The sequence below is a fragment of the Xenopus laevis genome, chromosome 4S (genome assembly GCF_017654675.1).
Source record: "Xenopus laevis strain J_2021 chromosome 4S, Xenopus_laevis_v10.1, whole genome shotgun sequence".
Taxonomy (NCBI): domain Eukaryota; kingdom Metazoa; phylum Chordata; class Amphibia; order Anura; family Pipidae; genus Xenopus; species Xenopus laevis.
This window is the reverse complement of record NC_054378.1, coordinates 111,843,838-111,858,493: the sequence shown is the minus strand read 5'-3', so window position 1 is coordinate 111,858,493 and position 14,656 is coordinate 111,843,838. Positions and strand designations below refer to the sequence as shown.

At 41.6% G+C, this 14,656-nt stretch overlaps 1 protein-coding gene across 6 annotated transcripts in view; it reads right to left on the bottom strand.

Moving 5' to 3' along the window:
* LOC108715865 (glutamate receptor-interacting protein 2-like) overlaps nucleotides 1-14,656 on the bottom strand; it is a 114,089-nt gene that overhangs the window by 79,223 nt on the left and 20,210 nt on the right. Inside the window, exon 1 of one of the 6 annotated variants that reach the window (XM_018261376.2) lies at nucleotides 1,847-2,053. The exons of the other annotated variants lie outside the window; for them this stretch is intronic. Within the exon in view, the coding sequence (XP_018116865.1) occupies nucleotides 1,847-1,889 (43 nt within the window). The 5' untranslated portion in view covers nucleotides 1,890-2,053. Of the gene's footprint in view, nucleotides 1-1,846; nucleotides 2,054-14,656 lie in introns of those variants that run through there. 6 annotated transcript variants of the gene reach the window in all.

Here is a 14,656-nt window from a genome sequence, read left to right as displayed (position 1 = left end):
TGCAAAGCCAAAGGCAGGAACCAAAAGCCGTATTTGACCATTTTTTTTGCACTTTGAACGATTCTTTCAGCTGTTTGTAAATGGCAGCAGGCGTCTCCACCGCATCTTAGTGAAATATACAAGAAGCAAAGGTAGCCTTTAGAAAGAGAGGTATCTTTCTGGATTTGTTTCAGACTGGTGATAAAGGAACATCTTCAGGGTCGGAATGGTCCAGCGGAAAAAAACACGGTGGGCCCCATGCTGGGCCAGACTTGCTCCCCTAATCAGCCCAATGATGATGTGGCGCAATGCACGGTCGGCATTCTCGCATGCCTGCGGGGGGAGGAGCAGAGGTTTCTTAGAGGACTGCTAGGATGGCCCTTGGTTTCACAGCCTAGTGGGACCCCAATGCTCCAGTCCAACCCTGAACATCTTTAAGGAACATTAAAATAACACATTTTTTAAATTATTCAGTAAATCAAGAGTGAGACTTCAATCAAATGCTTTTGCTTGGATGCAGTTACATGTGCATGTTACCATTTGCAACAACCATTTAGCGGTTTTAGCGGATCCATTACAGCAGGATGGCAGCTCCCGTGCAAACATAAAAATGCAGGTCCCGTGCAAACATAAACCTGCAGCTCCCGCGCAAACATAAACCTGCAGCTCCCACGCAAATACAGTATAAACCTGCAGCTCCCGCACAAATATAAACCTGCAGCTCCCACGCAAACATAAACTTGCAGCTCCCATGCAAACATAAACCTGCAGCTCCCACTAAAACATAAACCTGCAGCTCCCATGCAAACATAAACCTGCAGCTCCTGCGCAAACATAAACCTGCAGCTCCCACACAAACATAAACCTGCAGCTCCTGTGCAAACATAAACCTGCAGCTCCTGTGCAAACATAAACCTGCAGCTGCCGCGCAAACATAAACCTGCAGCTCCTGTGCAAACATAAACCTGCAGCTGCCGCGCAAACATAAACCTGCAGCTCCTAGCATCTTCCTGACAGCAGGCGGCTAGAGGACTGTATCCTCATTCCTGATGTGTGAACTGAAATTATCCAACAGCTGTTTCATTGAATAATATGAACTTATTATCCTTTTACACATTCAAATCCAAGTTTTTTCATGACCAGCCCTTGAATTATTTTAGAACTAAAGTTCCCAGAATTCTTAGCCATCAGACAGCCAAAAAGACTGCGCTGCCCAAATGAGCCTTTAAAGGGGTGCTTCACCTTATCCTTTAGTATGTAAGTATTCATATTCTAAGACTATTTATTTGCAGTTGGTTTTCAGTTGCTATGGCTTTGGATGATTTAGCTTGTCTTTCAGTAGCTCGGCAATGTGAAATTTCAGACCGATGAGCTTACTGGTTGCTAAGGTCCAGCTTGCCCCTAGCAATAATACATGGTTTGAATGAGAGATTGAGAAGATGAATAGGGAAGGACTAGAACGCAATGTTAAATAATAAATAAAAACTAAATTGTAGCCTCACAGTATTTTGGCCGATGGGGTTGGTGACCCCCATTTGAAAGCTGGAAAGAGACAGAAGAAGAAAAATATATTTTTTGCTTTCCATTTCCCCATGTGTCTTAGAAGAAGCTCCGAAGGTCTTTTACTGACACTTCAGTGCATTCTATGTACAGGATAGAATCCATCAAGTATTTACATGTATACAACATGAATGGTTTATTTATAAAAAATGTCTAGAAACTTTTTTATAGTGGACTGTCAACTAAACGGGCAGCGAACCCTTTACAACCTACCCCAGGCATGAGACCAGTTCTCATTTGATAACAAAGAACGGAAATATTGTAATGTACCCTTTCCAAACCAATTTCAACATTATTAAATTCTGACCTTTTGCAGTCTTCCACCTAAGAATTGTCTGGAAAAAATGCATTTAAGGATTCTTCATTGGGGGCTTAACACCCCCCCTCTCACGTAGCTCTTCACACAGGGATAGAGAATTCCGAGCACCAGACTGGCCCTCTGACTGCCTCTGCACGCGTATCCCAAGAGCCACTGCTTCCCACTAACTGATTAACCCAGCTCTGGCTTCAACCCGGCCCTGATACTCTTCCCTACCCCAGGAAAATATAGATTTAACCCTGTAGTGACCAGACACAAGTCACAAGTAGATACACTGTGATTGCATTTAAAGGAGAAGGAAAGGTGTTTTTACTTGTGGGAGGCAAAAGTGAGGCACCCCCAAGTGATTGTATCTACTTACCTTCTTAAAATTTCCGGGGCAGATGCATGCACAGTAAAACAAAATAGCCGGCTTTTTTGTTAAATTTCGGCTTTTCCCTCTACTGCGATTCTCAACATGAGGGCTTTAACTCTTATATAGGAATGGAAACAATCCTAACAATGTTCCAAATAGTGGAAACCTTCCCAGAGGTGCAAGGACAGGGAGGTGTCAAGATACTGTTCATAGAGTGTATGTCTATATTTAGTTTTCTCTCCTATGTTTGAAAATGCATTCTGCCCATATCAGTTTCTATCATTTTTTCTCTGTAATAATAAAACAGTACCCGTTTTGGAAACAAAACCAGCTTATTGGAGTTTATTTAATGTCAACCTGATTTTCTAGTAGACTTAAGGGTTTATTTATTATAGTGCGAATTCTAAAAACTAGAAAAATTCGAGTTATTTTGCTATAAAATCTGAATTTATAGTGGAAAAAAACCTTATTATACCCTGAACCGATTAATAAGGTCAAATCATGGATTCTAGTTTGGTCAAACTTTATTTTAAAAAATCAGGGAAATTAAGATAAATAACCCCTTAAAGTATGAAGACCCAAATTATGGAAAGATTTGTTATCTGGAAAATCTGGGGTCCTGAGCATTCTGGATAACTGGTCCCATACCTGTACATAAAAACATATTTTATGGATATCAAAAAAAAAAACACACAAAGGGAAGGATGATAAAGAGACTGATGTTTTGTGCATCTTTTGCTGTTGTTTGCAGGGAGAGAAATTGTTGGTGTGTAGGTGGCCTTGGGTTTCTAAGTAATACCTGTTAGGATAAATGAATTACTTAGTGGGTTCTTTGGAGAATTGCTCATCAGAAAATCCTTTCTCACTTTCTACCTTCCTGGCAGATTGGAGGCCTCATTGTTACACCCGCTTCATCTCTTGCAGAGACCTAATTAAAAAAATCTTTCAGAAGCTCTTACAGCTCTAGCTGCCGATTCAACCCCTGGCAAGTGAGAGCAGCTGCTTTGTTGCCTACTACAGACTGCATCTGGGAGATCTGACAATGATTTATTCACCTCCTTTGTCTGGCATTTATCAAGAAAATAATAATATTGAATTTATATCATTGCTGGGATACTGATGTTAGCCTCTTAAAGGGGATTCCACCCATGCCCACAGGTTTATTTTCGTATAATGTACTGGAAGCATCTTTCAGATATGGGAACTGTTATTCAGAATGCTTGGGACACAGGGTTTTCTGGATCATGGATCTTTCCAAAATTCGGATCTTCATACCTTAAGTCTATTAGAAAATCATTACATTAATCTGATAGGCTGGTTTTGCTTCCAATAAGGATTAATTATATTATACTGTAGTTTGTCTTCAGTACAAGGTGATGTTTTATAATTACAAAAAAAAAAAAGAAATAATTTTTTAAAAAAGTGGATTTTTTGGATAAAATGGAGTCTATGGGAGATGACCTTCCCGTACTTCAGCACTTTCTGGATAACAGGTTTTCAGATTATGCATCCCATTCCTGTACACATATATTCTTATGGTTTTAATGTTATTCATAAATGCTATTGATTTTGAAAGAAGTATCTGTGTGGCAGTTTATAGTATCTGCACTCTGACTCCTGAAACCGTGCAGCATTATGTAAGCTTGCAAGAAATGCTGGAAGTTGTAAATAGTACCATAATGGCATTTTGCCCAACAGGACACAGTCGGTAGCAAATTAAATTAACGGGAAAAGAAAAGTCTTGTGATGCTGCTCTCAGGCGCGGATTTCTTATGATTGCGCCCAGAGGCCAGCGTCCTCCCACGCCCTCTCCCTCTCGCAAGATTGAGTAAGATTGCACGCATGCATATATTTTCTTAGTGGAGCACTAAGAACCAATCGCGCTTAGTGCTTCAGGATCACAGCAAATACACCTGTGGCTAGGCGGCATGCCGCCCCTTAATTTTTGTCACCCTAGGCCCGGGCCTTTGCGGCCTCGCCTGGCTGCTCTACCTTTCCGCCGGCTAGAATGTAAATCGCCGGCACGATGGCACTCGGACCGATTGCCATCCCTCCGGCGATTTAAGCTGGCCATAGACGCAAAGATCTGATCGTACGAATCGAGAAATCGTACGATTTTCAAACCGTGTGTGGAGAGTCCCGACATTTTTCGTCCGGCGGAGATCGGTCGTTTGGTCGATCGGACAGGTTAGAAAATTTCTGTCGGCTGCCGATAATATCTCTGCGTGTATTGGCGATCGTACGATTTTCAGTGGGAGACTGTCACCAGCTTTGATTGGACATAGATATCGTACGATTGCTGTCAGGGGCAGAACATTGCTGATCTGTTCTTTTACTAATCTGACTGGTAAGACTTTGACCTGAATGGTTAGTGGCGGGTCGGGAGATGGGAAAGTCCGATCGTACGATGATTCGTATGATGGGATCTTTGCATCTATGGCCAGCTTTACATTCTAGCCGGCGGGAGGCAGTTTGGAGAGATTAGTTGCCGCGAAGAAGAGGAGATTTGTCGCTGGTTGACTAATCTCCCCGAATCTGAGCATGTGTCTCTGCCCTTAAAACCACAGATTTTTTTTAAAAAAAATTCATGTATATAGAAGAGAAGACCGCTCTAGACTCTAGGCCCTAGACAACCCGGCTGACCATGCCTCGCCTGCTAGTGCCATGCCCAAATAAGCGCAAGTGAAGCGCGCATGCGCCGAAGAGGAGACGTCCGCGCATGTGCGGCAGAGCAGCCCCCACACACATGCACGGAAGAGTGCACACGCCAAAGCACACATGCGGAATAGCGCACTGCAGATGCAGTTGGTGAGGAACGAGGGTCCAAACTAGGGGAAGGTATCAGAAGAGGTACATGCCTGGCGAGCCTCTACCTTTGCGCCCTAGGCATGTGTCTCTTCTGCCTACCCCTAGTTCCAGCCCTGACTCACCCCCACACACTGTATCCCTCCATTCAGATCCTTAAAGTTGCTAATTGCTGATTGGACCCATATAGAAAAGTTGCTTGAAATTGCATATTCTATCATTATGAAAGTGTTCCCCTTTAATGTACATTTATATAGAACATGGACCTGCCATTAAGATAACATGCTGGAAGTAGTGTTCAACCCCCTGACATCCAGTTGGGCAGCCCTACTTAAACATATCGTAGGAAGGTACCAACGCTCAACAGAGCATAAAACAGATTAAGCACACGACTATTACCTGCATGTAATTACAGATGCTATACGTATAAATAAATGATGATGATGTGATGTGGGATGTCCAGCAGTGTAGCATACCTGAATATGAGCCTGCAGAGTTATAAATAGTAATAATACTAATATTCATCATGATCAGGAGGTAGAGTTAGTGAGGACATAGGAGGCAGGAGGTTTGAATTGTTTTTTTAGCAGCACTGATGTGTGTGCAATAAAGGCTCCATCTAGCAGTTATTATGGATCTATAGCAAGAACTCCCAACAGGTAACCGAGATGAAAATTGGACCTGATTGCTCTAACGCAGTGCTGTGTTTAAAATTAAATAAAATCTGAAAAGGAGAGGGTGATTCTATGCTATGAATGCGTGAATTGCCTTTATTTTGTTAGGATGGCAATTCCATACAGTACATATTAGATTATTGCCAAATTGATACAGAGTAATTGATGTGAGGAAACACACACTCCCCTCCCTGCATGGAAAATCCATCTGCTCTGCTTCAGTCTCTTCAGTTTTCAAAGGATAAACCTATGGACTAATCCGCCATGGCTGTGACTGTAGTTTAGGTGAACTGGTTGTTGGTGCTAACGAGTTGGGTGAGGGGATCTCTTCCTTTATTCAGTGGCGGAAATACTGGGGGTGTAGGAGGTGTGACTGCACCCAGGCCCAAACCCCCTCAAAGCACACCGGCGGTTCGTGCGATTGCGAATCCAGAAGAGGGCAGGGGGGCCCGGCTGCATAGCCTGCACCCGGGCCCCGCACCTCCTAGTTCCGTTACTGCCTTAATTATTATTATTATGCTCAACAACTAGGCATTCTGGTTTTTGATATGAACGACTTTTCCGACACACGTCCAGATTTTTTTGACGTGGGAGAATTTTCACGAATTTATTTGCCGGTGGCCAAACACGGATATTTGCTGTGAATTCGCACCTGGCAAATTTATTAGCCCATCACTACTGTACACGGTTCAATATGGATAGCAGCACAACTAGAAGTTCCTGGGCCGTCACGGCAAAATATTCTTAAGACCCCTATGAGTTTGGGGCATCTACATCGCTGTGCATCTTGGTTAAAAACAACCAAACAGACAGAGCCAGAAAAAAGAACTTTGGCAGCCCAGTAACAATTTACTCCCCATCCAGTCCCTCCACATTATTAGTCCCTGTGTGGCTACATTTAATGGTAGACATAGACTAAATGACATGGAAAGGGAACTGGTTTAATGACAAGTGACTTATATAGGGCACTGATATCCATACCTCAATAAGAACATTTATTTCCCTTAAAACTTTTGTATCATGGTAATGTGCCTCTGCTGTTTAACCCTAGTTTCCACCCTGAGACCAAACCCTGGAGACATTATTACAAATGGGGCAAAATAGAAGAGTCTGTGATACCCACTACATGGAAGGCAAACTCCAGGCCTGAGATTGCCTATGACTAAGTGCTAGGTAAGCATGAAACGCGTTAGGCGCCATGAGGGGACTGTTTGATTTTTTATATAATATGCAATAAACTTGTACTTTTTTAACTTACAAGCGTGCTTTGGGAAAATATTTTTCAAACTCCAGGCCTGCCCTGGATCTCATAGCTATGCCAATCATAAATGGCAAGCTTTTGCATGCATTGATACACTTAAAGGAACAGTAGCATCAAAAAACAAAAGCACTTTAAAGTAATTTAAATATACAGTAATGTACTGTTGGCCTGCATTGGTAAAAGTTATATGTCAGCTTCATAAAGATTACTATAGTTTATGTAAATAGGCTACTGTGTAGCCATGGGAGCAACACGAAAAAATCCGATGGCACGCAGGACTGAAGGAATTCTTCCAAATTTTATTTCAAAGCGGAGCGGAATTCTAGCTAAAAAGGCACAGGCTACACAGCAGATAACAGAGAAGCTCTTTTATAGAATACAATGGGATTCTACAGAGTGCATCTGTTATCTGCTATGTACCCTGTGCTTTGAATGGCTGCCCCCATGGCTACAAAGCGTTTCTAAAGCAAACATACCAACTATACCAGTGCAGAGAAACAGTACATTTTATATTTTTTTGGTGTTACTGTTCCTTTAATAAACAAACAGCTACAGTATGTATTTATCAAAGGGTCATAGAAACATTTTCCATAATAAACCCCACCAAAAAAACCCTATCTCAATCAACACATATGCATGTATTAAAGTTAGAGATGAGGTATGGGATCCATTATCTGTTAGCCAGAAAGCTCCAAATTACAGGAGGGCAATCCCATAGACTCCATTATAATTAAATAATTCAACTTTTCAAATATGATTTCCTTTTTCTCTATAATAATAAAACAGTAGCTTGTACTTGATCCAAACTAAGCTGTAATTAATCCTTATTGGAAGCTGAACCTGCCTATAGGGTTCATTTAATGTTTACATGTTTTTTTCATTTGTAGCCTTAAAGTAGGGTGATCCATATTACAGAAAGATCCCTTATCCAGAAAACCCCAGGTCCAGAACATTCTCGATCACAGGTCCCATACATGTATTTTTTTAAGGAGATTTTCTCTTCACTCTGCTGGTGAATGTTTGTCTGTGGAAGTAAGAGAGTTAATATTGGGGAAAGAATTGCATCTGCACAGCCTAGGGCTCTGCACTATTCTTAGAATCAGAGATGTGATTATAAATGTATTACTAACAGGGAACTGTACCTAAGAGCTCTGACACGTCAGTCACCAACCCAACTAACCATTACTTCTCTAGCACCTGATATTTATCTCTGTTGCTTTTAGAATTAATGATGGGATCCTTCCACGGTTTTAAAGGTGCTGTACCATCACAGTAGCAATTCAATTTACAAAGATTTCCCTATGAGATCCTGCTGAGAGAATGAGAGGAAGGAGCAGCACGTCTGATAGATGGATCAGAGATGGAGGGCTCTCTGGGAATCTCTCTACCATGTTGCAAACAGAGATGCCAAAGGGAATGTGAATTGGAGAGAATGGAATCCAGAGATGCATTTGCATTCGTTGGAAGTAGTACAGCAGCCCTATAAATGATGAGAAGTTTTTGTAAATCACCGCTCCCTTAAATGTCAGCTATAAATTGAAAAAGGATAATATTAACAGCGCCTACAGACTTGTAGTGTTCTCAGATCATCAAACTCCCCTCCTTATCACAGGACTGTACCCCCCAATTCTGCTTAGAAAAACCCAGTTTGCCATTTGTATCCATAAACTAGGATATGTAGTTAGTGTTTCTTGCCCAGCATCAGCAGAATATATATATATATACACACACACACAGTATACATAGCATGTTATATACTTAGGGGGTAAGATATATTAAAGGTCAAGGAAAGTCTTTGTGCACTTGGGGGTGCCAAATGTTATCACTGTTATAGGGGATTTCAGTGCATTTTAAAGTGCATGTATCCAGTGGCACTTTTGCCTTTGATTATTCAATGCCAGCTTTAGAGGAGAAGGAAAGGCTTGCAGCACTTGGGGGTGCCAAATGTTGGGCACCCCAAGTGATTGTATTGACTTACCTGAAACCCCGGGCCAGTGCTCCTATCAGCAGAAAACTGCACTGGCCGGGGGTTATACCAGTGAGCATCAGGGAGTGATCCTCTTTCTTTGCGCGGCTGCGCATGCTCAGTAGAACGAAAAGCCAAACTTTAACTAAAAAGTCGGCTATTTCGTTCAACTGTACATGCGTCTGCCCTGGTAAATTTGAAGAAAGAAGACGTCGGAAGAGGATCCCTCCTTTAAACCATAGCAACCAATCAGCAAGCAGTATTGGCTAATTAATAACTTAAAAGCAAATATAAATTGGTTGCAGCATCAGTACAGTGATTTTTGTGTTTGGGGAGGCTAGTTAAATGTTCTACACAGCTTCCTTCATAGTATTGTAAGGCTGATTTCACATTAAAAACCCCAGAGCACATGGCATTATAAATACCATGGAAATTTCATATATAAAGAACAAAAAGTAGCATAAATACAATGTTGGGTTCATGTATAATAATCCCAGAGCACATGGCAGGATAAATGCACTGCCAACTTCATGTATAACGCTCTGAGAAAAATAGTAGTATAAATACTGTGTCAGGTTCATGCATAATAACCCTAGAACACATAGCAGGATAAATGTAGTGCCAACTTCATGAATAATACCCCAAGAACAAATGGTAGTATAAATACAGTTTAAATTTCATGTATAATAACCCCAGAATGCATAGCAGGATAGACACAGAGCTAACTTCAGTGTTGAACTGGAACACCAGGGGCCCACCCAAAAACGTTAGACCATTGGCCCACTCTCAGTACTATTATTCTTCCTTTCATCACTCATCCTCTATTCTCTTGAGTCTCTTTTCTTTACATGCTATAATCCATCATTCCATCTATTTAGCTTCTTTGTTCTTATAGAATTAGGGAATGTCCATAAAATAGGCCAAATGTTTAGCAGCATGAGGGCCACTGACACCTGGGCCACCGGGACTTTTCCTGGTATCCAGGTGGGCCAGTCCGACACTGGCTAACTTCATGTATTATACAATAAAAACAAATGGTAGTATAAATACAGTGTCAGTTTCGTGTATAATAAACCCAGAGCACACAGCAGGATAAACACAGTGACAACTTCATATATAATACCCCAAGAACAAATGGTAGTATAAATACAGTTTCATGTATAATAACCCTAGAGCACATGGCAGGATAAACACAGTTCATGCAAAGTCAATTCAGGGGATAAAGGTATATGGCACTGGCCTAGCCACACACCAGTAGTGAATCCAAATAGAAAAGAATGGCAATACCTGTGGTTGCAGCAAACGGGGTGATCCCAAATGTATGCAATGGTGCTATACAACACTTTGAAAAGTGTTGTATAGCACCATTGAATAAATTTGGGATCACCCCGTTTGCTGCAACCACAGGTATTGGCATTCTTTTCTATTAGGATAACCACAGTAACAACTTCATATATAATACCCTAAGAACAAATACTAGCATAAATACAGTGTCAGTTTCATATATAATAACCCCAGAACACATAGCAGGATAAATGCAGAACCAACTTTATGTATAAAACCCCAAGAACTAATAATAGTATAAATACAGTGTCCATTTCATGTATAACAACTCCACATTGCAGTACCAGCTTTATGTATAACATGAAACATCTTATTGTAAGGAATTCATTGGTGTTGGTTCAGGAAGAGCCAGCATTTCCCAGCATTTATTAAAATGCACCCATGCAGTCAGTGAAGGTTTTACATAAGAAGGTGGTTTGAGAAATAGAATGTTATTTATTTCCTATTAATTATGCCTAATGACTGAGCATAAGCCTAGTATTTTCGAGTGGCAGAATTTTTATTTGTGGCAGAATGTCTAAAGCATATAGCAGGATGGCTTGCAAACAATCATGCAGCACATCATGCTCCCCACTGCTCATCCTAGTGTATAGTAGCTACAGGGGCCTCTTAACACTTTAAATATTTCCTGCTTTCCCCCAGAGTTCTGGGGATGGGGGGGATGCCTTGCAAGAAATGTCTTTACAGCTAATTCAAAGTTTTCCTTTCAAGCTCTTGTACAACCCACAGAGGACCATGCAAGATTCAATTAAGACATGCAGAGGCCCCAAACTTAATTTCTTTCTCTTTTAAATTATTATTCACATAAACATTATTATTATTAACATAAAGGAACTTTGCTAATTAAGCTGTTTCTTTGAAGCAGTCGGCAGCCACACAGGCTGAGAAGATTGCAGTCATAACAGAGCGAGGCGCTCACTCTGGCTCTGCCATGATCTAGATGATTTGAAGTTCAATTACAAGCTACAATAGGGGAATGCAGGTGAATGTATAAAAGGGAAGACTTGCTATCCCAGAAAACTGATGTGTAGCACAATGGGCAGTAGGGTTCAATGGAAAGTATTGTCTACTAATTCCTATAGCTTTTGTTAAGGCATTTGGGACATGCTGCATTCTGATGTTACTGCAGCTGAAATGTGAGAGTGAGAGTAAGGGCAAGCAAAGCGCAATTTCGAGCGCATTCTCCATGTTTTTACTCCAGAAAGCAGTGCTTTCTCAGATTTCCAACATCAAAATCAATACTATTGTGCACTTTGAAACAAACTAGACACCATTGCACTGAAAATGTAGGTCACCATTTCCAGCATTTGGAGTGCAAATACTGTGAGCACCCTATTCTTTAGCTGTGATGATTAACGCAGGCCGCTGCTGCTGTGGGAATCCTGGAGCTGCTGCCTGGTTCAGGGCTGGGAGTAGTTGCAGGTTTCCCCTGTGTCTATAGGCACAAATGGTTTGATTTGGAACTGGAGGCAAAAAGGACAGAGCGGTGCAAGCACTACAATACTAAAGTATAAAGATCACCTCTTGAATGTGATCTTAGGCGCAACTGATGTACGCAGTTTTGCAGTAAAGTATATGACCTACAGTATATAGTCATGGTAAACCAGACATCTTCAGAAAACAGGTTAGGTGAAAAAATTAAGACCCATTACCCAACCTGCTGACCTGCCAACCTTCACCCAAACCCTGATTCACCAAGTCCACCTGCAACCACAGGGTACCCACTTTTTTTCTGGTTACCAGGCCTGACAGATATTTTGAGTTCAAGCCCTCTTGGACAAAAACTCAAAACTCACCTTAATTAACCTTCAGAATGGGTTTCAGGAGTATCTAGAAGAGCAAATCCCTTTGGCAAATCCTTTCTAAAAAAGTAATTTTGCTCCAGTTTATACAGAATTCACACATCAATGCAGACGTAATGCAGGCGTTGAATGAGTTGTGATTGTGCTGTGCCTGTCGCAACTACGTCTGCCACAACTATGTCCATTTTGTCATAATGGACCTAACTGATTTTTTAGGTGCAAGACACAGGGCACTGAAGGAACTACAGCCTCGGCAGGTGGTGACAGTAGCTCCAGGGTACACACAGTGCTGTCAGTCAAAAAGGGACAGCAGCGCTCAATTTGGAATGAAAGGCAGAAAGGAATTATGGCTGCTGAGCACAACTATATGGAAGTATGCAGAGCGCATTTGGATGCAAGTACCTAAAAGTGGTTTAAGATGTAACTCACTGGGGGAAAAGCGCAAATTGCCCACTTTGTCTGGGAACCTAAATGAGCCCTCATCAAGGACACAGCTACAGAGGAAGGAGACCCTGCTGCTGTAGGGGGGCCCATGAGGTATAGGTTGCCCCATGAGGCCCTAATTGATGAACAATTTCAATATATACTGGTAAAACAAAACAACCTCTGGATATGTTGGGGGCCCTACATTTAATTTGCTGTGTGGCCCTGGTCCTCATAATTATGCTATTTGCAGGCCAAGGTCTGTACCATTCAGCAACGAATGGCATTTAGGTTGACAGTAGTGATGGGCGAACTGCCTACTGCCATCACTAGTTGGCAGCTTAATATAAATTCACATGAGCTGTACAATAACGTACACATGCAAATATAAAACAGCTTGTGACTACAGGATTATACTAACAATGCACAAGATCTCGTTGATTTTTCCATCTGAATATTGCTCAGTTATTGTAATTAAAAAGGCGAGAATTCCCCCAAAGCATTAGTCATGGTAAATGAGACCACATAATGCAGTGTAGCCTGGATGGTGTAATACTATGCTGATTGCAGGTGGGAGGCAGGATTTCTTCAGGGACCCCCTCCCAAGGGTGAAGTGGAATCCCCATCTTATGGAACTGCTTAATTATCCTAAGCACACAATGTGCTGATTCTGCTGCTCTCCTGCTCCTACACATGATATAATCATTCTCCAGTTGCTTGTTCACTGCTGCTTGTGACTGTGTATGAGAAGGCCCTGGATTTAACTATTTCATGTCATACAAAAAGGATATTCATTTAACTGTTAAACATGTTTATGTCGCAACATGTAAAGTAACTGCCTCCAAGCAGTAACCCATGAAAACCAATCAGCAGTTAGGTTTGATCCCATTTGCAGAGATATAATGATGAAAGGAAATATCTCACTGGCTGCTGTGCACTGAGGCAAACTTGCACCTCGTTGTTGCCATTTTGTAGCTCTAAAATGTGGACTTTTCTCATTTGAAGGTTAAATATGTAACATCAGGAAGTGATCAGCTCAAGATCTGTCAAGTTCAGTGCTGGGCTGGGTGTCCTATTATCCACCAGAGAACCTGACACCCTAAGCCAACCCCTCACATTAAATGCATATAGTGAGTGCTGAAATGGTATAGGTGACAAATGGCAGAAATAAAGATGGGCTGATGGGAATCCCCACCAGGGGAACCTAATATTCTGGTATTTCATGTTTCATTTTCATTAATGCCATTGAGTCAACATCTGTAAAGCAGAGATTCTTATGCTAAGGGTCCAGAAACAAAGATGGGTTCCCACACTGTTTAGGAAGGGTTACAATCTGTTTGTTGCCTACGCCCCAGGAGTCAGGACTGTGTACTTCAGATGAACTATGACCTAGGTTTAGAGGAGATGATGGACCAAGATGGTAAACATTGGACAGTGACTATATCTACAGAGCAGCTAGATGAGGAAAGGAGCACAACACACTGATGTCATGATACCAATCAAAAATCCTTGGTTTTTTTTTTTCTCATGAGTTTTTGCTCAAGGGAGCACAACAGTTCTGCTCTATAGGTGCCTCCAAATTTACCAACTGAGAAATACTGTAGGTTCTGATGCTATACACATTCCCTCTGGAGGAGATGTATGAGCTTGTTGGGATGTAAGACCAACCGATGGAATTGAGGGATTGCAAGTTGATGTAAAAGGAGAGAATAGAAAGCTAACAATGGAATGGATAAGTGACTAGCACTCTGGTGACATAACAAAGCAAGGCAAGGCGACATTCAAACAAAAAGCAATGTGCCACCAAGCCGTTTTCTCTCCAACAATACTTCAAAACGTATTAGTCCCAACTACCTACTCCATGACACAGGTACAGTATAGCCCCATTCCCAGCCATTAACGTACATACTGATGCGAACTACAACTGCCATTTAGAGGGGCAAATTGAATAAAACACTCCCATGCACATAAGAAGAGAATATTGCACAGAGAACCCACCTCCCTGCAGGCTCCATGCGTATCACTGTAAATGATCTGAGAATGCAGATCTGTAGCTAAATGCTTCTCTCCCCTAACTGCAGCATGAGCTCACACAAAGTTATAAATCCATGTCACAGCAAGCGGCTCTGAACAAATCTGGGTCAATGGGTCCTGCTTAGTGCTGAGCC